Source organism: Lynx rufus, unplaced genomic scaffold (genome assembly GCF_022079265.1).
Source record: "Lynx rufus isolate CCGP_SWC_20201006 ecotype Redwood Valley unplaced genomic scaffold, mLynRuf1.p SCAF_17, whole genome shotgun sequence".
Classification (NCBI taxonomy): domain Eukaryota; kingdom Metazoa; phylum Chordata; class Mammalia; order Carnivora; family Felidae; genus Lynx; species Lynx rufus.
In genome coordinates, this window is record NW_025814831.1 from 47793528 (window position 1) to 47817960 (window position 24433).

Sequence of the window (24433 nt, forward strand, 5' to 3'; positions counted from 1 at the left end):
GGTTAACAGCGCAAACTCTTGGGAGTCCAGTAGGAGTTGCTGATTGTGCCGGACATTGCTTGCAAAGCAGTTTCTGTGGTTCGCCTCCCTCCGGGTTTTCTCATTCTTTTGTGGGATGTTCATGCAAGCTAGCTTGGCCATTTACTTCCTAAAGTTTTCACTTCCCAAACCCCTCTCTCCAGCTCCCGGAGGGTGGCACCTCTTCCCGCCCCGAGACTTCGGGACCAGCTCCAGGCGTGGGGAGGGGGCGGGGGACTTTGTTCCCTCCACACGACCTTGCCCTGGGAATTTCCTGTGGCCGTTTCTCACGGACAAGCCCACTTCTCCCGCTGGACGCACAGACACCCACCGCCACGGGCCCCGGCCAAGCCCGAGGCCCGAGCGCGGAACGCAGCGCCCGGCCGCCCACCGCGCCCCCGCGGGAGGCCGCCCGCGCTCCCCTCGCTCCCCCTCCTCAGGTCCCGCCGCCGAGAGCCCGGATGTTGGATTCAATCCCTACTCCCGGTCCTTCATTTCCATAAAAGGGCAGCGGCTCGGCGGGGCTGAGATTGCTGCGCCGCGGGCGCCCCCCGCCTCCCCCGCTCGGCTCCCCCCACCACCGCGCGCGCCGCTCCGCCCTCCCCCCCGCCCCAGCCCGGGAGTCCGCGCGGCCCCTAGCCCGCGGCGCGGCCGCGGGGGACAGTGGGGGAGGGGGCGAGGCGGTCCGGCCCGCTCGCGACTGCTCGTCCGGGCGGAGGAGGAGGGAGCAGGCGCGCCCAGCCCGAGCCGTCCGACTGAGGGGGCGGGGAGAGAGGGGTGGAGCGCCGGGAGGGAGGCTAGGGGCCGCGACGACAGGACTCCATTAGTCGCTCCAGCCGGGAGGCAGCGCTTCGCCGGCTGAGGAGGGGGTCCGGGCGCCGCCGCCCCTCGAGCCGCCGCCCCCCGCGCCTGTTGCCGCGCGAGCCCCGGGCCGGGAGCGCGAGGAGCGCGCGGTGAGAGGGGCCGGGACCCCGGCGGGGACCCGAGGGGGAGAGCGGGCGGGGAGGAGGGACGTGGGGCCGGCGGGCGGCGTCGCCCCGCGCCGCGGCGCGGCCGGCAGTACGGCAGGTGAAGCCCGCCGCGGTCCGCTAGGCGAGGGCCGCTAGGCTGGGGCCGCGCGGGGCGGGCGGGCGGCGCCGAGTCCGGCCGAGGGCCGCCGCCGGGGCGGGAGCGCGGGCGGCCGCCGGGAAGGGCGCGGGGCGCACAATCCCGCCCGCGCTCCCGCCCCGCCGCCGCGCTCCCGAGCTCGTGCGGAAACCCTCGGGGCCTCCGCCTCCTCCCGCTCCGCGGCGGACCCTGCGAATTCGGTGGGACTTGCCTTCCTTTGGGGGAGTGACGCTTACGAGAGCCATTTCCTCCGTGCTCGCAGGAAGGAGCCATGGCTCTGGACGGGATAAGGATGCCAGATGGCTGCTACGCCGATGGGACGTGGGAACTGAGCGTCCATGTGACGGACCTGAACCGCGATGTCACCCTAAGAGTGACCGGGGAAGTGCACATTGGAGGGGTGATGCTCAAGTTGGTGGAAAAACTCGGTGAGTAGCATCCCAGCCGCGGCAAGATAACGACCTCCAGACTGAGGCTGCGGGGAGGGGGAGGCGGCTGGGGGAGGGGTGGATTTTGGAAATCCTGCTTGGAATCCCGCAAACACTTTGCGAAACTCAAAGGTCTTTCAGTGTTGAAGGAAACAGACTTTTTCACCTTTGTATCTTGTTTTACGTCGTTACTGTTTGAAAATTTCATACTGTAGTGATTCCAGCCTTCCAATTAATAAACTTAATTGCGTAAACAGTTAAAATTGCGAAAACACTCTATTTCTTTGCATTCAGCGACTTCACGTTGAAAGAAATGAGAAAAGAGCGCAAGTTTATGTTGAAAGGGGGACGTTAACAGGGCTTGTGGTTATCAATAACTTGCCTTCAGTGTACCTGAATGTTGGCGACATCTGGTATTGAGGATGATGCAGAAATTCTTTGAAGTATAAACTGTACTGGAAAATGTGTAACTTCTGGTGCCAGTATGAAGGTTCTTATAGCTGTGCTACTACGTGATGGAGTGTATTAAAATGTTCCAGTCATCCACTCTTACGAGGGGTGGGGCAGTGTTTGACTATCTGTAGTCCTGCTTTAAATAAGCTATTTCGAGTGTTCAGTTGTATATTAACAAGCTCATAAAAGAATTTTGTGCTTAAAAAACAGGCATAATTAAACTAATTCGGGACTCAGTATTTGCTTGGGTACAAGTGTATATACCACATTGATTTAAAACTGACAAGGTTGAAATACTAGGGTATCCAATAATATGGACTGTAAGAAAATTCTGCTGTGCATATTTTGCTTGTGATGGAATTTTCAGTTTTAAAAATCAACTGAAATGTTTGTATAGATGATTTTATCACAAGAGAAATGCTCAGAGGTCCGACTTCCTGAGTTTAACATGCCTTTTGTGTGTCTTGCAGTTCTGATAAGGTGAGGTGTGGCACTGCCTTTGGCGGGGGGGAGGGGGTCTTTATTTAAACACAGTATTTATTCTTCAAGGCACTCTGGAAAATTAGAGAAGTGGTTATTTATCAGGAAACATATTTCTTAACTCAGGGATTGTTGTATACCTACCATGTAAATTTAGGGAAATAGTGCCCCAATGGAATTTGCAAAATAAGGCCAAAATTCATTTAAGTGGACGTTCTTTGTATCTCTGCAGGAAGTTTAATTACTGAAGGACCCAAAAGAAGCTCCTTACCAGGTAGACTCTTCCTTAGGACTGTGCATTGTTGGGCTGAGACAGAGCCCAGGAAAGCGAGCCCCCCTGAGTAGTCGTTTGAAAGTGAGATTTTTGCCCTAGTGTTAATCCAATTAACTGTTGGTTAACATTTTCCTATCTGATTGACTGCATCAATCACTGTTTGTAAAATACTTGTGAATCTTTTTTGTCCAGCACTAGTGTGGGATAATTTAAGGAAGAAAATAACAAATATAATTATTAGTGTTTCCTTTGTTTTCAAAGGAAACAAGCATTTGTGTCAGATTGCTTATATATGATCAGTGGACCTTATTAATACACTGGTTTCAATAAGAGATGTTTCTTATGAAAAAGGCGCTGTTGAAGGTGACTGAGACAGCTTACAGTTCTTGAAAGCCAGTCTTTTTCTGATGAATAAATAATGATTTCTATATTTATATTGCATTGATTAGAACTGTTTATTGCAGAATCACAGACATAAATAGAGATACAGAGAATAAACTATTTGCAGACAGAACTGATGTTAATATTGACTATAATCTGAATCTTTTCATGTTGATACTTTTTAATTTTTTACGCAGTGAAAGAAGCCCAGCAAAGTAGGAAATGCTGTGTACGTGGAAACCTTTCATTTTTCTTGAACTGAACAGTACTGATCTGTTACATTTTGACTTCCAAATAGAAAGTGCTTTTCATCATTATTCTGACTTATCTGTTTGGTAAAAGTAGAGCTAAATGATTTTTTGCTCCTGGTTTTAGGATTAGATTCTTTGAATGGTAAACTATTTTGTTACCTACTGGTACTGAGAAGAGGAGAAATTCAGTAGGGCAGGATCTAAAATTTACAAACCAGGTTAGTCAAATTGAAAAGGAACTTTCTTCAGAGTTGCTTAAAACTGCTGTGGCTTGCCTTTTGAAACATTGTGTCCCTGAAGGTTTTAAAGGGTGGACTGGGTGGACTTGTCAGCAACTACAGTAGATGAAAGAAAGCAGCTTGCAGAATCCAGATGATAAGAGGTGGATATGGCACAGGGTCATGAGTCTTGGGATTGCTGAGCAGAGATGGACATTTACCAGAATCCGACTTCTATGGCTTTGGAAGTTATGGTACCATAGAACAGAAGGTATTGCAGCTTTCACCAACATCTTCAGGTCGCAGATGCCTGTCTGGTGTTCTTCTTACTCTCATCAGAATCTGTATGAATACCAGAAGCATTAAGTTTTAAGGATTTCTTCCTGTGTAACCAGTGATAACAATTATTTCTATGGATTGATAGATTGTATGATGACTCCTCCCTTCAAAATTGTATTAAAATTCTGTATGTGGGGCTCCTGTCTGGTTCAGTCTGAAGAGCGTGTGACTCTTGATCTTGGGGTCGTGGGTTCAAGCCCCATGCTGGGTGTAGAGATTATTTAAATAAATAAATATTTTTAAAAAATAAAATAATAAAAATTTGTGCACATATGGAGTATTTTGAGAAGAGGCTTTTTATTTTTTTATATTTTTTTTAATATTTATTTTTGGAAGAGAGAGAGAGACAAAGCATGAGCAGGTGAGGGGCAGACAGAGAGGGAGACACAGAATTTGAAGCAGGCTCCAGGCTCTGAGTTGTCAGCACAGAGCCCAATGCGGGGCTTGAACTCACGGACCGCAAGATCATGACCTGAGCCGAAGTCAGATGCTTAACGAACTGAGCCACTCAGGCACCCCTAGAAGAGGCTTTTTAACTTTCATTAGATTCTCAAAGAGGTCTGTGATCAGAAACAGATCATGACACAACTCCTGGGTTTGGCCCTTGAAGGTCAGCCTTATTGTGAAGGTATAGTGTTCAGCCCAAACTTAGGCACTTCTATTAAGCAAGCTAAAAAAAACTAAATAATGCTTCCTTAGTATCGGCAACATTATTTTATTTACTTATTTATTTAAGTTTATTTATTTTGAGAGAGACTGGGGGAGAGGTAGAGAGAATCCCAAACAGGCCCCACGTTGTCACTGTAGAGCCTGACATGGGGCTTGAACACATGAACACCGAGATCATGACCTGAACTAAAACCAAGAGTCGCTGCTTAACCGATGGAGCCACCCAGGTGCCCCGATGTGGTTGGAATTTTATAAAGAACTTTCACACTTAAGTTAAGGTCATTAAACTATGATTTTTTGATGTCTGACTTTGATTCAAAGATCTGAAAAGCTTCTTTAAATCTTAGTGTAAAACTCATGTTATTCTGCACTGACCTTTTAAAAGAAAATAAAGAGTGTATGCTATGAAGAAGCGGGCTTTAGAGAATTCTATCCTGATGTCACAGAAAACTTTTTCTATCTATGACTTAGTTTAGGCTGATTTAGAGAAATAATCTCCACAGTGGTCCCCTCAGTGTTTATACCTCATTATGAAAATGAAAAATTGTTATTTTTACCTTATTATTTTTTAAAAATCCAGGTTGAAAGCTTCAAATAGAATTTTAAAAATTTATTGTACTTTTTGTTAAAAATACTTTTCAAACCTGTAGAGTGTTTTTTATTTTAAAGTCAAGAGTTAATAAGGGGTCCCTGACTGGCTCAGTCAGAAGAGCATGTGATTGTTGATATCAAGGTTGTGAATTTGAGCCCCATGTTGGGTGTAGACATTACTTAAATAAATACAACTTACAAAAACAAAAAAGTAGAGTTAATATAAAGAACATCAGGGATAAGAATTATAAAAATAAGACATCAGAATAAAATGATAAGCTAATTGTATTCAAAACTAAGTTTTGTAAGGAAGAGGCCCAATTTTATGGGATTCCCTTATGTTCCTCTGCAGATCAAGAAATACTAAAACTGTTCTACTCAGTAGTACTCAGAACTTAGTATTGAGGATTCTAAATGCCAAAGAGCTGCTTTGTTTCACTGTGTTTCAGCATCACTTTATAAATGTCTTTTCTGAACTTTTTTTTTTCTTTTCTGGATTTCTGTCTACAAGTTTGTGAGTTCCCGGGGCTCGAACTCACGAACTGAAAGAGCATGACCTGAGCTGAGGTCAAGATCAAGAGTCCGATGCTTAACCGACTGAGCCACCCAGACACCCCTAGATTGTGATTTCTGAGTTTCTTTTTGCTGTGAGTCTATGAGTAGGAAGAATGTAGAAGTGCGGTTAGATCAGGTTAAAATATAGAAGTGCGGTTAGATCAGGTTAAAATATAGAGAAAGAAAGTACAAATTGGTGGACTCAGGAATAACTAAAAAGAAATACGTGGAGTTGACCTAGAAAATTTAAGGAATGTTTCTGAATGTAGCCTTTAGAAAGAAGTCCTCCTTGCATTGAAGTGTGTTATGTTCTTGGTGTAAATAATAGTGTACATTTATGTTGGAGTTGCATGTTCAGATAGAGTTAAGTTGTGAAGTTAGTACATGTGACAAAAAAATAGATTTTAGTTAAAATAACCTTTGAAAATCTCTTAAAGTGGTTGTGAATTGTGTTATACGTTTATTGTCTCCTAGAAGTACAAAGTAGCTAGTTTTTCCTTCAGAAACTTTAAAAATAAATTTCTTTAGTTGAGCACCAGGTGAAGAGTTGGCTTACATTGTGGGATCTGTTGCACAAGAATCCTTTAAATACTAGGAGTGAAGCTTGGCAAGATGCACGGGGAGAAAGGCATGTGTTAACTGGACAGCTCCATTCTCATACTTGTGCTTAGTGCTCCTTGGGGAAGGCATGTTTGTTAGTGAAATGGTGTCTATGCTATTGAAATCCACAGTGTTTTTTCCCTGAGGGCTTATGGTTGAATTCATGGAAATAAAATAATGTACATGGTGCAACTTCACTGCAGTTATTGTGAAATATATTAAGATTACAAAAAATTGTTAAAAAAATCTTTTGGAATGGGATGGGAGAAACACTCAATGGTAAAATCATATATATTGAAATGGATTGAATTTTAGCTAAGTATGTACTATCTGACAGCATGTCTACTCTTTTTGGAATACTGTTAATGATCCATAAGAATTGGACATTGGATTTTATCTGTTTTTAGCAGATGTTAGGCTTCTTAAAATTAAGGACAGTATGTAAATTTTACTAAAAATTGCCATAGCATTAAAAAAGTATGAGCTGTTCCTCAGAAATATTATGTGTTGTTTGCTGCCATGTTTTTTAAATGAACCAATTGTTTTTTAACATGAACCCTGTTGTTTTTTAAATGAACCCTGTTGTTTTTTAAATGAACCAATACTGTTTGATTCAACTAGAGTTAGCTTACAGAGGCACTAAAAATTATGTGTCTTTTTAAATTCAGTTTCTTAACAAAAGATCTCATTGGAAATGACTAATAGCTATTTAAGAAAACTTAGAGAATATTAATGTTTTACTTTTTATCTTCAACACCTGTTGAAATTTCAATCTTATATATTCAGTAGTAATAACTGAGTACGGTATAATCTTCACCTAGGTCACCGGTTAGCATCTTGCCATTTGATTTCTCTATACACACATACATTTTTTTGAATCACTTTCAGTAAGTTGCAGATATCATAACCTTTCATTCCTGAATATTTAAAATATGTATCACCTAAGAACAAGGACTTTCTCTACGTATTATGTTACAGTTATCGAATTCAGGGAATTAAACATTGATTGAGTCGTATTGTCTAATACGCATGTCTGTTCAAATTTGCCTCTTGTTGCAGTAATGGCCTTTGGTTTTTTCCATCCAGGATTTCATTCCACGTTTAGTAGTCACTAAACTGTTCTTTACTCACTCTCCTTTAATAATACATTGTGGCTATCAAGTGTTGCTAGTATTACTAGACATTGTTAGGTATAGCTTTCCCATAATGTTGGCTGTCTTCAGGCTGTAGTAGATGCTAATGGATACCAGAGTAATAAAAAACAGCATTCTGGGGGCGCCTGGGTGGCTCAGTCGGTTAGGCGGCCGACTTCGGCTCTGGTCATGATCTCGCGGTCCGTGAGTTCGAGCCCGCGTCGGGCTCTGTGCTGACAGCTCAGAGCCTGGACCCTGTTTCAGATTCTGTGTCTCCCTCTCTCTGACCCTCCCCCATTCATGCTCTGTCTCTCTCTGTCTCAAAAATAAATAAACGTTAAAAAAAAATTAAAAAAAAACAGCATTCTGGCCCTGCCACTTAACCTGGTGTGTGTGATTTTTGAACAACTAATCTGACCTTCCAAGGGGGTTTTGATGTCTACAAAATGGAAATTAAAAAAACAAAACACTTTCTCATAGGCCTTGATGAGAATTAAAAGAGATAATATGTGCGAAAATGCGTTTATAAACTATTAGTGTTATACAAATGAGAGGGGCTGTTTTCTCTGGCATTGAGAGCCCCTGAATATACAGAATGGGGCGGGGGGGGGCAGTGGGGGGAGGAAGGGAACTGCTTTTAAAAGGAGTTAAATGTAATCTGGACTATTTAATAGGTTACAGCTTTGAAAACAGAGACTTGTACTCCTCACAGTTTAGTTTGGGGCTGCTTTGTGTTCTCACCCCCTAAACGAGAAAAATAGCTATCATTCCAGACACACACCTACCTCTTTCAAATGTAATAAAAGCTATTTAACTGCTGTTTTCTTAAGATTTCTGAAGTCAAATGGACCAATAAGTGGATGATGGTATTACAGAGATTTGAAAAATCTATAACCATGAGGTCTTCAGTAGTAAATTAATTCTTTTTATAAGAGCAATGTTTTTTTATTCAGTTATAACAAAGGAATGATATAAAATTGTTTCTTGGCACATGAAAGCATTCAGCCCGTTTAGAAACTAATGAAATTGGTTTTGGAAAAAAGTGAATGCATGCAGTATTTTTATTTAAATAATTATTTTACTGAAATAAAAACCAATAATGCTAATGCTATGGTATGTTACAAAATGGTATATATGCCCTGTATGAGTTAAGCGAATATTCTAAAGGAATATTTTTAAATGATTTTTTAAAATGGAGGTATGATGTTCTACACTGGGTTTGTGGTTACAAATTCATATCCATTATAATTCATTTGTAACGAATTATTTGCATAATTGCATTTATATTAGTTTTTTGTTGATGTTTATGTTACTGAGGTACAATTTACATTACCTTAACATTCATCCTTCTTAGTACAATGTGCTGAGCTTTAACAAATGTATGTAGTCATATAAAACTACTGTAGTCAAGATACAGGATTTATCTAGCACTCCAAGAAGTTTCCTTGTATCCTTTACAATCAGTCCATCCCCTTAACCCCAACTCCTGAAAAGCCCTGATAGTTTGCCTTTACTAGAATGTCCTATAAATGGAGCCACAGAGCATGTAGCTTTGAGTCTGGTTTCTGTCACTTAGCATAATATAAAATTTTTCTAAGTAAAAATTTTTTTTAGCATAGTACATTTAGATTCATCTATGTGTCATGAGTGTAAAAGCAGTTTTTTCTATTTCTGTGTAGTTTATTGTAGGGATGTTTACCAAGTTTATCCATTCACCAGCTAAAGGGCATTTGTGTTATCTCCAGTTTGGAGAGATTATGAATAGGGCTGCTGTAAACATTAGCATGAACATATATTTTCATTTCTCTTGGATAACTACTGAGGAGTGGGATTGCTGGGTAGTATGCTAAGCATATACTTAAATTTATAAGAAACTGCCATCTTTTCGAAAGTGACCACATTATTTTGCATGCCTGTCAGTACTGTATGAGAACTGGAAGAAAACAGTTTGAGAGTTCAGTTGCTCTGAGTCTTTCCCCAGCACTGGTGTTGTCAGGTCTTTTGTTTATATTTTTCTTAATTTTAGTCAGTCTAATAAGTATGTAGGGGTATCTCTTTATGATTTTAAATCACATTTCCTTAATGATGGGGAGCTTTTCACATGCGTTTATGCCATGTGTATATCTTTTTAGTGAAATGTCTTCATACCTTTTGCCTGTTTTTAAAAAAATTATGTTGTTATTGAGTGTTATGAGTTCTTTATGTATTTTAGATACAAGTCCTTTTTCAGATATGTGTTTTGCAGTATTTCCTCCCAGTCTACCAGTAGTCATTTCATTTTCTTAACAGTATCTTTCAAGGAGCAGAAGTTCTTAATTTTGATGAAGTCCATTTTATCAATTTTTTTCTTCTCTGGGTTGAGCCTTTTAAAGTTGTCATATGTAAGAAATCTGCCTAACCTGTGGTGTCCAATGGAAACCAATTTGTTACTAATCTACTAGAAAACTTAGTTTTAGTTACAAATACTATCATGAAGCATCTTTGAATAATCAAAGAAAAGTTTCAGAATTTAATGTTCTAGGAATGTTACAGAGGAATTAAGTCTGGGTTCTAATCTTTAATCCCACCACTTAATAGCTGTGTGATTTTTTTTTTTTTTAATCAGAGTTTTCAATGTTTCAGAATCTTAATTTCCTTATCTATACAGTATAGGTAAACACAGAATAAGCCTTCATTTAAATTTGTTTCCTTCTCTTTGTAATTTATTAGAGTTCTTTGATCATTGTTTTTCAAATGTGGTAACTCCTTCAACTAGATGATACACCATTCTAAAATAATCCTGTTGTGGATAAAAGGATCCTTATTCAGGGGTGCCTGGGTGGCTCAGGCGTCTGATTTTGGCTCAGGTCATGATCTCAAGGTTTGTGAGTTCGAGCCCCACATCAGGCTCTCTGCTGAAGCTCAGAGCCTAGATACAGCCTGCTTTGGATTCTGTGTCTCCCTCTCTCTCTGCTCCTCCCCAGCTCACGTCTGTGTCTCAGAAATAAATAAACATTAAAAATAAAATCTTTAAAAAAAAAAAAAAAAGGATCCTTATTCAAATCCTGGTCCACTCTCCTTCACTGAGAATATTATACTATTTATTCATAGTGACTTACCTAGAGTTACCTGGAAAAATGTTTTGAAAATTTTATCTTGTATTTTTTCCTCAGTTTCAATAATTCTGCTCTTAAGTGAATTATTCTGTATAAGAGAAGAAGATAAGTAGTAAATGATTAAAATGTGAGGTTACATTTGGATTTTCTTTCATGATTCATGTTTTTGGACTTGATTATCTACTATCTAATTGTATGAGGACCAGCCACCTTCAGTGTTTCCTTGGGCAACTTTATATAATTCCAAAATTAGGAAGCTGATCATCTCTAGCTCAGAGGAGATGAAATCTGTTTTATAATCTGTAGTGAATCTTTTCTCAAGTATTTAACTATCTTAGTTTTTATATTATGCTGTAACTAAAAACTATATCAAGTACTTCAAAGATGGTAATTTCAAAGCAAGTGTAATGATGATTTAGATATCTTTTTCTTTTTAATTTTTTTTAATGTTTATTTTTGGGAGAGAGAAACACAGAGTGCGAGCAGGGAGGGTCAGAGAGAGGGAGACACAGAACCTGAAGCAGGCTCCAGGCTCTGAGTTGTCAGCCCAGAGCCCAACCGTGGGGCTCAAGGCCCATGAACAGTGAGATGGGATCTGTGCTGAAGTCAGACGCTCAACCGAGTGAGCCACCCAGGCGCCCCTAGATATCTTTTTCTTAATGGAACACTCAGGTTTATGAATAAAACACCAACAAAGTGCCAGCTTTATTGATGATAGATGAAGATGTCTATTGGATAAGTGCTTCCCAGCTTAATATTCTTTAATGTAGTTGTGGAATTTCCTAATCTTTGAATTTAGAAATAACTTGGAAAAAGAGCAAATGATTGCTGTTATCAATTTACAGTTTTATGCAAGGTGTTGAGTTCTGTTGCTGTGATAGAATGCTCTTGTTGTGGAGCATAGATTGGGGTGTGGGGACAGCCTGCTGCTGTGATGGTCCTGAATTTCCTATATTCTAAATGTACAACCTTGTGCTGTGTGACCTGTCTGTGCCTCTGGCTGCTCAGCTGTAAAATGGAGTGAATAGTAACTTTATCATAGGATTATTAAAGGATTAAGTTAGTTAATGAATATGAAGTGTTTCAGAATAGACTTTGTAAATGCAGTGATGATAATAGTGATGATTGTAGTCCAGGCTCTTTTAGTGGTATGTAAATTTTTCCCTTTTACTGAGCTAGATAAATAATGATATTTTATAAATGATTGAGAATATGTCTTTTATAAAGGTAAGCCAAATAATACTTGTTCTCTACCATATTAAGAATTTATTTATTTAATGTTTATTTTTGAGAGAGACACAGACAGAGCACAAGCAGGGGAGGGCCAGAGAGAGAGGGAGACACAGAATCTGAAGCAGGCTCCAGGCTCTGAGCTGTCAGCACAGTGCCTAACGAAGGGCTTAAACCCACATACCGCAAGATTATGACCTGAGCTGAGGTTGGTCACTCACTGACTGAGCCCACCCAGGCACCCCAGGAATGTATTTTAACTTTATTGTGCTACCTTGCATCACTGTTGGTAGTATTATAAAGAAAATATGACAAGAATGTTTTAGAAGCAGGTTTTATGCACCAGTTATGCAAAATTATAGATAAATTATGCTGAACTGGAAGGTATTTACAATAAATTTAAATTCTGGTTTAGGCAAATGCTTTCATTAAAGGTAAACTTTGTTAGTTTAAGAACTTTGTCTAAGACATGACTACTTATATGTGACCTTGGCATGTTATTTAACTTCTGATTATTTAATCTTACTTAACCTTAGTTTACTTACCTGTTTCTTGGAGTTAGTATAAGAACTAAGGATGGTATTAAAAGGATTCACAGAATCCCTGGTAATTAGTAAGAGCTCAATAAAATGTTATCACCAGTTATATTTTAAATACTATGTAAACCTAAAACGTAAACTTGAATTGTAGATTGAAGTAGTCTGTCTACTTTGTTTTCACTGTATTTATGTGGTATTTGACCAGAAACACCTTATTTTCTTGCTCTTGTGAATTTTGTTGAATGATTCTGAACTTTCTGAATACGTTACCTGAAGCCAGATTGCCTAGGTTTGAATACTGGTTTCACTGTCTATCAGCTTTGTGACCTTGGGCCAAGTTATTTAACACTGCTGTGTCTTGATTTCCTTACAAGTAAAATGGGGGTAATTATATATTTCCTTATAGGTTTCTTGTGAGGATTAAGTGAATATATATGTGTAAAGTTCATAGAACGGTTCTTGGGAACCTGGTAAGTACTAGTTTGTAATAATTGTTATTTTATTGAGGATCCTGATGGACCTTTGGAATATCTCACTATTAAGTATCTTACCTTATGGGTTTAAGGAATAAATAAATGCCTTAAAGATCTTAGACAGGGAACGAAAGACTTCAGAGTGAGATGGGACATTTGTGTATAAATGTTCCTGCATGAATATACTTCTGTACACTCACACTCTATTTTTGATAGGTTATAACAGTATATAGCAGGAGACTTTGTGGGGATAGAAGAGGTACATAAACTTGACCTCATCAGTAGTAGCAGCAGCAAACATTTATGGAGGGCCAAGAATTATATTCGGTAATGGGGCATAGTCCCTGCTTAAAATGTGAGCAGCTTTCTAGTACTAAAATGAAAACAGAAGATTGCTTTGACAGTCTGGTTGTGAAATGCCAAAAAAGTAGTACAGGAAGATGATGGAGATTTAGAAGGATGAGCAATGACTGGTCTTATTTGAAGGGGGCCAGAGTGAAAAGTTAGTTAGGAAGGAAGAAAGGCATTCCAGATTGTGACTGCACTATTTATGGTGTATTGAATAATAGCTTGGAGAAGTAGGAGATAAGATTATAGAGAGGACACCTGAAAGTTCGGTAAGAAGATGATACTCTTTCCTATTATTCCTTCACTCACCCACTTAAATATTTTAAATGAGAATCTACTGAATGGTAGACATTGTACTACAAATGGGAGAGATGGGAAGTGAACAAAATTAACTCATTCTTTATTTTCACTCATTTTGTAGTCGTAGGGGCAAGACAATCTTTAAATAAGTAATTGCTATAATTTGATGAGTGTTGATAATTGAAATAGTTATGGGAGTATCTACTTGGTTACCTGACCTCTGGTATATAGGGAAGGATTTTCGGAGGCAATTACTTTTAAGTTGAAGGTGGAGTGGGAATTAGCCAGAAGAATGGCAGAGGATGTTAGCATAAGGGCATGGGTTGGAGGAAGAACAGGTTGGGAGAAGATGAGAAGTACCAGCCTGAGAGGTGGAGTGAGAGAGGGTGGCCATTTGAGGAACTGAAAGAAGTCTATTGATGAGGGAAGAGCAGTCCTGGGGAACTAGTGGCTTGACAGGCATAAGAAATAAGTGCTTAAAGTGCTTTATAAACCAGGCTTAAAAGATTTAGTGTTATATATACTAAGAGCTGTGAGATACCAGTAAAGACTTTAAACAGGGAGAGACCTCAGATTTTTTCCAATTTGAAGCTCATTCAAGTATGAATGTCAGTAACATAAGATGTAAGCAGTAAAGACCTCTTGGATTCCAAGAAATATTTATTTCAGTAGTCTAGACTCCTGTATGAGGATTTGTTAGTATTTTCTGAGATAAATTTAAAATGTCAAAGCCAATAAAATATTCTCACTAAATTACTTCTTTTTTGAACTGTAGAATGGTTAGCACCTTTGATCACCTTTAAAAGACAAATATAGTTAGTACATTTGTGAGTCAAATACTAACTGGTAAATTCAACCCTGATGTTACTGTCTTAGAATTTGTCAGATGTTGATAATTCATGAACTCCCTGGTCCAGTCTTCTAGGAATTAAGCCAAGTTGAACCAAATTAGTAGTAAGCCTTTAGGATTGGATAGAAAGTTACCCACCCACTGGAAATGAATAATTGGCATACTTTCCTCTATTTGTGGGCACTGTGTAGTTGCATGCACGGTTTATGTGATCTGATAAAGCTTCTCAACTACTTTGGGTTAGTATATTTTGTAGTATTAAGTAACAAATTGAAATTGATAGACATTATTTTGAGTTGCTGAATAACTTCAAAAGGCAATTTGTAAGCTTAGTTGATTCTGTTTTCTTTTGATGACCCAATTCCTAAATTTTCAGTCAGTGAGTTATATCAAAGAAATACCAATTTGTGACTTTTTAGTTTCTAAGTGTGTTCTGTAATTGATCAATCCATCCACTTCAGTCAGTCTTTGAAGCTTTAATGTAAAAATAATCATTTTTTAAATTTAAAGTTGGATAGGGTACTTTATTTTTTAATTCGTATTTTAAAAATGTCTATTTATTTTGAGTGCGTATGAGCAGGGGAGGGGCACAGAGAGAGAGGAGAGAGAATCCTACACAGACTCCACGCTGCCAGCACAGACCCCTATGTGGGGCTCTATCTTACAGACTGTGAGATCGTGACCTGAGCTGAAGTCAAGAGTCAGATTTTCACCAACTTAGCTACCCACTTGCCCCTTGAATGGGGTACTTTAACTGAAATATATTGGCAGTTGGGGGTGCTGAGTGACCTAGTCGGTGAAGCATCTGTTGATTTTAGCTCAGGTCTTGATCTCAGGGTTGTGTGCTCAAGCCCCATGTTGGGCATGAAGCCTACTTAAAAAAAAAAAAAAGGAGTATATTGGCAATTTGAATGATGTGTAAACTTTGAAGCAGTTTACAGCATCTGCTAACAGATTAAAACCATTTTAAAAAGAAAATGACATACCAGATAGATTTTTGGAAACCATCAGTGCTTTGTATACTTTCAGTATACACATTTCAGTTATCAGGGTTTAGGTCAGTAGCACCAGCCATCCAACAACAGGGTTCCCATTTTAGTTTCCACCATACTTTAAGAATGAATAATTGCTTGAAGTAAGAACTCCTTGTTCTTCATTATGTAAATAACAGGTGTGCATTGTGACCCAGTGACACTCATGTCACTTATTTCAGAGTCTGCCCATGGTTGGTCACTGTATATTTGTTACACAGTTCATGCATAGTCACAGTGTGTAGCAGTGTTGCCTTTTTGTCTTCCACTAATAAACTCATGACACATTTTACAAAAATGGATCATTGACAGTGGGAATTGTACAGCAAAGAAGCAAAGAGTGATAATACTGGGAGTGAAATTGGAATCACACATGGATGGGGAATTGTAGAAGAAATAGCTCACCATGGACTGTGGATGCTGTCACCATTGAGAGACCTGACATGCAGCCAAAGGGATTTAGTGAAGGCAGATAAGTTGACATAAATGAGGAAGGTGGTATGACAAGAAGGATGAAAATGTCTCAAAGTGACACAAGCAAAAAAAATTGTTATGGAAGGAACTCTCAGAGATATTTCATGACATTGAAAGTGCAAAGGATAGAATGTTGGAAGTTGACCCAAACTTAGAAGGAGTACAACGATTTGCCAAGGCATAGGTGGGCACTGTTTAAACAACTCTTGATAAATTTTTACAAAGAAATGTAGCAGTTCTCAATGTTTCTAATGTTTTAAATTACACTGCACTTAATACCAGTTTTTCTATTTTTTCATTTTCCTATTTCACCTAAAACTGACAGAGTTTTTAATCTTTGACAAAAACTTTTGTCATGGAGTAGTAACGATTTTCCATATTAAGGTTTTTTAACATGTTGCCTCTATATTACATTTATTTATTTGTTTGTTTAAAGTATTTTGAGAGAGAGACAGAGAGAGCGAGCTGGGAAGGGGCAGAGAGAGAGGGAGAGAATGAGAACCCCAAGCAGGCTCCATGCTGCTAGCATGGAGTCCGATGTGGGCTTGAATTCACAAACCATGAGACCATGACCCAAGCTGCAACCAACAGATGCCAACTGAACCACTTAGGCACCCCTGTTACACATGTTTATTGGTTTAATTCTGGGTGCCATACCCTGGGTTCAGTCTTTGAGATACAAGATGAATAAGCTCAAAGACCCTCAATTGAAGTTGTTTATTTAAAATATAATGAAGTGTAATGTCTTATTCAGGGTGCTAATATGTACCTTAACTGTTTTGACAGGAGGGTCAGTGAAGACTCAGATGGTAATATTTGAGCTGATTCTACTGTAGGACTTTATCACCTTCTGAGTGGGCAAAGAAAAAAGTATCCAGGCAAGGAGCTCTGAAAAACCTAGTTATGCCACAGACTTGGCCAAAGCAGGAGTTGTAGCTGGGGATAGCTAGAGGGATGTGGGGCACAGATGGTTAAGATTTGTGTAACCTATTAAGATCCTATAAAACACTAGCAAGAGAGGAACTTGGAAAGTTAAGTAGAGAAGTAAAATTACCAAATTTACATTTTTTATTTTTTTTTAATTTTGTAATGTTTATTTTATTTTTGAGAGAGAGAGAGACTGAGCATGAGCAGGGGAGGGGCAGAGAGAGTAGGAGACAGAATCTGAAGCAGGCTTCAGGCTCTGAGCTGTCAGCACAGAGCCCGACAGAGCCCGACGCGGGGCTTGAACTCATGAACCACGAGATCATAACCTGAGCTGAAGTCGGGCATTTAACCGAGTGAGCCACCCAGGTGCCCCCCAAATTTACATTTTATAAGGTAACTTAGTTTTGCAAAAAAATGGGATTATAGTAGTCAGGCAAGAAATGTTGAGGACTTCAACTAAGGCAATGTAAAAGGAGAGAAAGGGACAAATTCAATAGCTGCTTAAGAGGTAAGTTCCAAGAAAAACTGAAGGAGAGGAAGAAACAGAATAGGATTCGAGGAGATGTATCCAATTTCAAAGATTTAAAGGTTAGGTTAATATAATGACTATTTGCATGATCTTGGTGTAGTCTTCCCTTAATTTGTTGGATGGAGTGGAGTGGAATGGGGGACAATTACGGAGTTATGAAATATTTTCATGCTTCATTGCCAGTTTTTTTTTTTTTTTGTACCTTATTGATTAACAAAATATGTTAGCTAAGGTAGTGTTGGGACTTTCTGTCCCAACAGAAACAGTCTGTTTCTGTTTTTAATAGCTATGGAAAATCAGCAATATACTTCTTTGTAGAATATTAATGATCATATTATAGAAACTTAAGTCTTAGATGATGGTGTTGTGATGGAGTGTAGAATGCACTGCTGAGAATTATGTTGTTAAAGAGTAGTTCTGGAAGAATTAATCTTAAAATAAGATTAATTTAGACTTTTGAAGAGTCAAACCAGGAAGAGAGGAAATGACTTGGAAGGTATTCCAATTATTTTTAGATGGTAGAGTCTTAATTTATAATAACATAAATCTCAAATATAAAACCAAAAGTGATTACATAGTTTTTCTAGATTGCTTATTTGCTATTGACACCTGTTTGCGGTTTTCACTTGTTTTAAAGTTCAGCTTAATTTTGCATATTAGTGTATGCATTCTTAAAATATTTAAATAGTTGCTAACAGAAACTGTTTTGAGTTTTACAGGCATACCTCAGAGATAATTGCTGGTTTGGTTCCAGACCACTGCAATAAAGTGAATATTGCAATAAAGCAAGTCAGAAGAATTGTTTTGTTTCTCAGTGCATATACAAGTTATGTTTGCATTATGCTGTTGTCTATTAAGTATGCAGTAACAACATTATGTCTAAAAAAGCAATGTGCATACCTTAATTAAAAAGATACTTCTATTACTAAAAATGCTAACCACTATGAGCTTTCAGTAAGTCATGGTCTTTTTGCTGGTAGAGGCTCTTGCCTTGATGTTGATGGCTGCTGACTGATCAGGGTGATAATTGCTGAAATGGTGGGGTGGGTGTGGCCCCAGTTAATTTCTTAAAGAAATAATTTAAGACAACAATGAAGTTTGCCTCATTGATCGACTCTTCCTTTCATGAATGATTTCTCTGCAGCATGTGATGCTGTTTGATAGCATTTTATTCACAGTAGAACTTCTTTCAAAATTGGGAGTCCATGGTCTCAAACCCTCCTGCTGCTTTGTCAACTAAGCTTATGTCCTATTCTAAATACTTTGTTGTCCTTTTGTGTTCATCTTTAGGAGTAGATTGCACCTCAAGAAACCACTTTATTTGCTCATGCATAAGAAACAACGTTATCCATTCAAGTTTTATTACAAGATTGCAGCAATTTAGTCCTTCAGGTTCCTCTTCTAATTCTAGCTCTCTTGCTGTTTCCACGACATTTACAGTTACTTCCTCCACTGAAGTCTTGAACTCCTCATAGTCCTCCATGTGGGTTGGAATCCACTTCTTCCAAACTCCTGTTCATGTTAATATTTTGATCTCTTCCCATGAATCAGGAGTGTTCTTAATGGCATCCAGAATGGTGAATCCTCTCCGGAAGATTTTCAATTTACTTCGCCCAGGTCCATCAAAGGACTCACTATCCATGGCAGCATTAGCCTTATGAAATATATTTGTTAAATAATTAGACTTGATAATTGAAATGACACTTTGATCTATGGGCTGCAGAATGGATGGTGTGCTAGGAGGCTTGAAAACAACATTAATCTCATTGTACATCTTCATCAGAGCTCTTGGGGGACCAGGTGCATTTTCAATTAGCAGTAGTATGTTGAAAGGAATCTTTCTTTCTGAGCAGTAGGTCTCAACGTTGGGCTTAAAATATTCAGTAAATCATATTGTAAAAAGGTGTGCTGTCATCCAGGCTTTGTTCCATTTATAGAGCATAGGCAGAGTAGATTCAGCGTAATTCTTAAGGGCCCTAGGGATTTTTGGAATAGTCAATGAGCATTGGCTTCAACTTAAAGTCATCAGCTGCATAAGCCCCTAACAAGAGAGTAAGCTTGTCCTTTGAAGCTTTGAAGCCAGGCATTGACTTCTCTCTAGCTATAGCTATGAAAGTCGCAGAAGACATCTTCCAATATAAGGCTCTTTTGTTTATATTGAAAATTTGTTTAGCGTAGCCACCTTCATTAATCTTAGCTACTAAATCTTCTGATAACTTGCATCTTCTAGGTGTTTCAACTTGCATTTTTATATTCTGAAGTTGGCTTCTTAAACCTCATGAGTCACCTCTGCCAGTTTCAAACTTTTGTCAGCTTTCTCACCTCTCTCAGTCTTCATAGAATAGAAGAATTAGGGCCTTGCTCTGGATTAGGCTTTGGCTTAAGGGAATGTTGTGGGTGGTTTGATCTTCTATCCGGACCACTAAAATCTTCTTCATACCGGCAATAAGGCTGTTTTGCTTTCTCCTCATTCCTGCTTTCTCTGGAATAACACTTTCCTTTGAAGATTTTTTCCTTTGCATTTGCAAATTGGCTGTGTTGCACAAGAGACCTAGCTTTCAGCCTCTAAGTTTAATCAGTTATAGTTTTTGATTTAAAGTGGGAGATGTGCAACACTTCCTTTTACTTGAACGTTTAGAGGCCATAACTGGGCTGTTAATTGGCCTAATTTCAGTATTGTTATTGTCAGGGAATAGGGAGGCCTGAGGAGAGGGAAAGAGATGGTGGAAAGCTGGCCCGTGGAGCAGTCCGAACACATGTAACATTTATCGATTAAGTTTGCTGTCACATGAGCATGGTTTGTGGTACCCCAAAATAATTACACAATGGTAGCATCAGAGGTCACAGATCACCATAACAAATACAGTAATAATGAGAAAGTTTGAAATATTGTGAAATTTACCAAAATGTGACAGACATGAAGTGAGCAAATGCTGTTGGAAAAACGATTGCAGATAGACTTGCTTGACACACGGTTGCCACAAATGTACAATCTCTAAGAACCACAGTTATCTGTGAAGTGCAGTAAAGTGAAGCACAATAAAATGAGGTATGTTTATATTTGCTGTTATTAAATCAGTTTGAAACATTCATAATTTAAATATACATTCACATTTGGTGTTTAGAGACTGACCTGATGAGAGACTTGTGTAGTTTTGGCTGATTCTAGGCAGGACCTCCTCTATGACCAGCCCCTCCCTCTCTTGACTTACAATTTTCATGGTCTAGTTCATAATTTTCTGGTATAATTTCTTATTTTTCTTAGTATATATCTTGAATTGATTAGCTTCTTGGTAAGTGTGTGGTGGGTGATGGGGTCCATTATATATCAATAAATTGGTATTCCAATACATATGGATAGTATTAGAACAAGGAAATGGAATGGTTTGAATGACTATTTCCACATACCTCTTGGAGACCCTAATAGAGTGGCAATCTCTCTGGTGATAGGGTTTCTCTGTGCCAGGGAGGCAGTGTTTACTTTGGGCAGAACTGGATCAACCTAAATTTCGTCCCTGAACCCATTTTTTCATGCTGACTATTCAGTTGACATATCAGTTAGATATCTGTGATAACTGAATTCTGATCTCATCTCTGCTACTGAGGAACTGTGGGAGCTCAAGCAAGTCACTAATTCCACTGGAGCTGGTTTCCTTATCTACAGGAAGAATTTAGATTACGTTGAGTTTTTCTTTTCTCTCTCTCTCTCTCTCTCTCTCTCTCTCTCTCTCTCTCTCCAGGGGGATGGAGCAGAAGGAGAGAATCTTAGGTATGCTTCACGCTGGGCCTTGATATGGGACTCGATCTCATGACTGAGATCATGACCTCAGCTGAAATCAACAGTCGGATGCTTAACCGACCGAGCCACCCAGGGGCCCTGGATTGGATTGATTTCTGAGGACATTTTCAGTTCCCAGTTTACATGAGCCTCATAGCAGCTCTGTGATAACTGGTGGGGGAAAGGCACAAGCTAAACAAGTTGCGGTAAGGTCTGGTGAGGTTAGACTTCATGGAAAGTTTGTTGAACCTCTCACCAGAATTTTACTGTCTGCTGTAGCCATTTGCCTTCAAGATTTTTTGAAATGTATCCCAAAATAGTATTCTTACCAGTGCAGGTCACTTAGCTCTGGGGGAGGAAAAGCGGGTGCTAAGGAAGGGAAGGGAGGAAATACATTCCCCATATGAAGCCTATCTCACTTCTCATTGCTCCCTCTGGGAAGACCTGGTGTTTCCACTGTATTTAATAATCTTTACTTTCCTGCAGATGTCCAGTCTACCTTCTTTCTCACTCCTGAATACATATTTCCTATACAAAATGTGCAGGATAATCATCAGGATTTCACTGTGAAATGTAAATCAATCTTAACATTAGTCCTTTGACTTCAGTTTAACAGGTCCAAATCTGTTTCTCTTCTGAAAAATTTTATCTTGGTTAATGGAGTGTTGTTTAAGGTTGCCACTCTTTACCCGAAGAATACAAAAACACTAACTCATAGGGATACATGCACCCTTGAGTTTATGGCAACATTATTTACAATAGCCAGGATATGGAAGCAGCCCAGGTATCTACCAACTGATGTTTCGATAAAGAAGATGTGTGTATATATACAGTGAAATATTATTCAGCTATAAAGAAGAGTGAAATCTTGTCACTTGCGATGACATGGATGGAGCTAGAGTATAATGCTGAGTGAAATAAGTGAGTCAGAGAAAGACAAATATTTTATGATTTCACTCATGTGGAGTTTAAGAAACAAAACAAATGAGCAGAGGGGGAAAAAGAAAAACAAACCAAGAAACAGACTCTTAACTATAGAGAACAAACTGATGGTTACCAGAGGGTGGAGGGATGGGTAAAATGGATGATGGGGATTAAGGAGGCACTTGTGATGGGCACCGGGTGATTAAAATAAAAACTTAAAAAGAAAGAATGCCACTTCTGAAGTCACATTGATCTGGATTCAGAGTCTTGCTTCTGTATATACTAGCTTTATGATCTTTGGCCAAGTTATGTAACTCCTATCCTTTGGTTTTCTCATTTCTAAAACGGGGATTTTAGTAGTATTTAATGCTTAGCATTGTGTGAGAATTAAATGAGAATGTGTTAAGTTTTACCCATATATATTAAATGTTCAGTGAACAAATCTTAGTGCTTTTGTTACTGTCCACTTAATTCTCAAGCTAGGAGCTTTCTAGATTTCCTCTCCACTTTCCAACTGTCCTCTCTGATCTATAGTCATTATCATTAAGACCTGTGAGTCTAGGGGCGCCTGGGTGGCGCAGTCGGTTAAGCGTCCGACTTCAGCCAGGTCACGATCTCGCAGTCTGTGAGTTCGAGCCCCGCGTCAGGCTCTGGGCTGATGGCTCAGAGCCTGGAGCCTGTTTCCGATTCTGTGTCTCCCTCTCTCTCTGCCCCTCCCCCGTTCATGCTGTGTTTCTCTCTGTCCCAAAAATAAATAAAAAACGTTGAAAAAAAAAATTTAAAAAAAGACCTGTGAGTCTAACTTATATATGTTCATCATATTTGGCTCCTCTTCAGCTTCTGCCTTAAATCGGATCCTGCTTCCAGAACATTGCACTAAACTTCTTGCTGCCAGGCTCTTCCTTTTTCTGATTCGTTCTCCATAATCCCATCATAATTACTTTCATAAAATAATCTGATTTAGAGCCTCCATGGTCTGTAGTATAGTTCCTCTTAGCATGTGTTGGAACTCCCATGTCTCTTAAGTTCCAGGTAATATGTCACCTCTTCAGAGCCCAATTCATCTGTTTCCTTATAGTTGGTTGCATCTGTGGCATTTTGTTCTTTTACCTTTTTAGCTCATTTTACTGGTCTGTGTCCCTTACTTGGGATGGTAAGTGCCTTAGGATGGGAGGTCTTACTAATTTTACATTCCTGAGGCCTAGCTTAGTGTGGCAAATGGTAAATACTTGGAAAATGTTTATTAATTCATTTATTGATTGTGCACCTGAAGAATAATATTTTTCATCCATTTTGCTTCCTCTTTGCCTTTTAAAGGTCTGAATACTTAAAGAGACAAGAGCAAGAAGGAACATCCTAAAATCAAGGGAGGGGATCCTCAGCATCCTCACCTCTGAAAGGTGAGGAGGAAGGAGAGCTGAGGACAAAAGAATACGTGATTGAATAGTGAAATTAATATCTGATGTCCTTACATTTCAGTAGATATTAGGGATAACATCATAGAGAGAATTTTAAAACTTACTGAAGCATTAATTTTACTTGTAGACCCTGTCTTTATACATTATTGGCATTTCATTAGAAACATTAGAAGAGTTTGTATATTTATTTCAGCAGTTAGAGAGGAAAGCAGAAACTAAAACTCTTCTGTCAGTAGCTTAGTAAATGTAAGAAAACTTGGCTTAAGACAACAAATTACAGCTGGAAAAGAGGAAGGAGGCAGGTTAATTCCTGGAGTTGTGCAAAGAGGACAGGGAGAAGCCAAGGACCCTAGGTTAGCAGGAAGCCCTTATCTTCCCCATAGCTTACCAGCAGTCTTCTCTTCCCTCTCTAACCCAGATTCTGTAGATGCCACTGGTGACAGTTTTCCTTACAACATCTCAGGTTGAAGCATTGTCTACATATTTCCCCCAAAAAACTTGTGATACATGTTTAGTATGATATAATATTGTTAGTAATATACCTTGGGTTATTTTATTGTGTAACAGTCTGATTTGGAATGTAGCTATTGTTTATAATGTTTCTTTATGGTAAATGAACTTTTGGAACATAATCATTTCGTACAGTAGGGTTTGTCTTGGACAAAGTAATTCATTCTTTTTAAAGATGTGAGAAAGAAGAGGAAGTCAGTTCAGTTTGGTTTCCCCATGTCTAAGGAAATCTCCCTTGTGTTTCTGGTTAGTATAGAAGCATGTTTCAGTTCTAAAGTTGAAGACAAAATGGGTTTTTTCTTGGTGGTGTCTTCGGGGTTAATGTTTTCTTGGGGTAGTAATGAAGGGTCTTTAAAATTTTCAATATGAAGATTTATTCATTTATCAGGGATTGTGTGCCAGGCAGTGTTCTAGGTGCTAGCAATATAATGGTGGTTGAAATAGACATTGTTTTCATTTTAGTGATTATAATCTAGTAGGGAAGAAAACACTTACCCTCCCATGAACAAC

The 24433-nt window shown here is 39.2% G+C and overlaps 1 protein-coding gene across 2 annotated transcripts in view; it reads left to right on the top strand.

The window, feature by feature from the left end:
* The first annotated feature begins 1396 nt into the window (after positions 1-1396).
* The window catches only part of FERMT2 (FERM domain containing kindlin 2), an 82747-nt gene continuing 59710 nt past the window's right edge, over positions 1397-24433 (top strand). For both annotated transcript variants that reach the window (XM_047079639.1, XM_047079640.1), the window contains exon 1: positions 1397-1553. In XM_047079639.1, coding sequence (XP_046935595.1) covers positions 1397-1553 — 157 coding nt within the window. The remainder of the gene's footprint in view (positions 1554-24433) is intronic.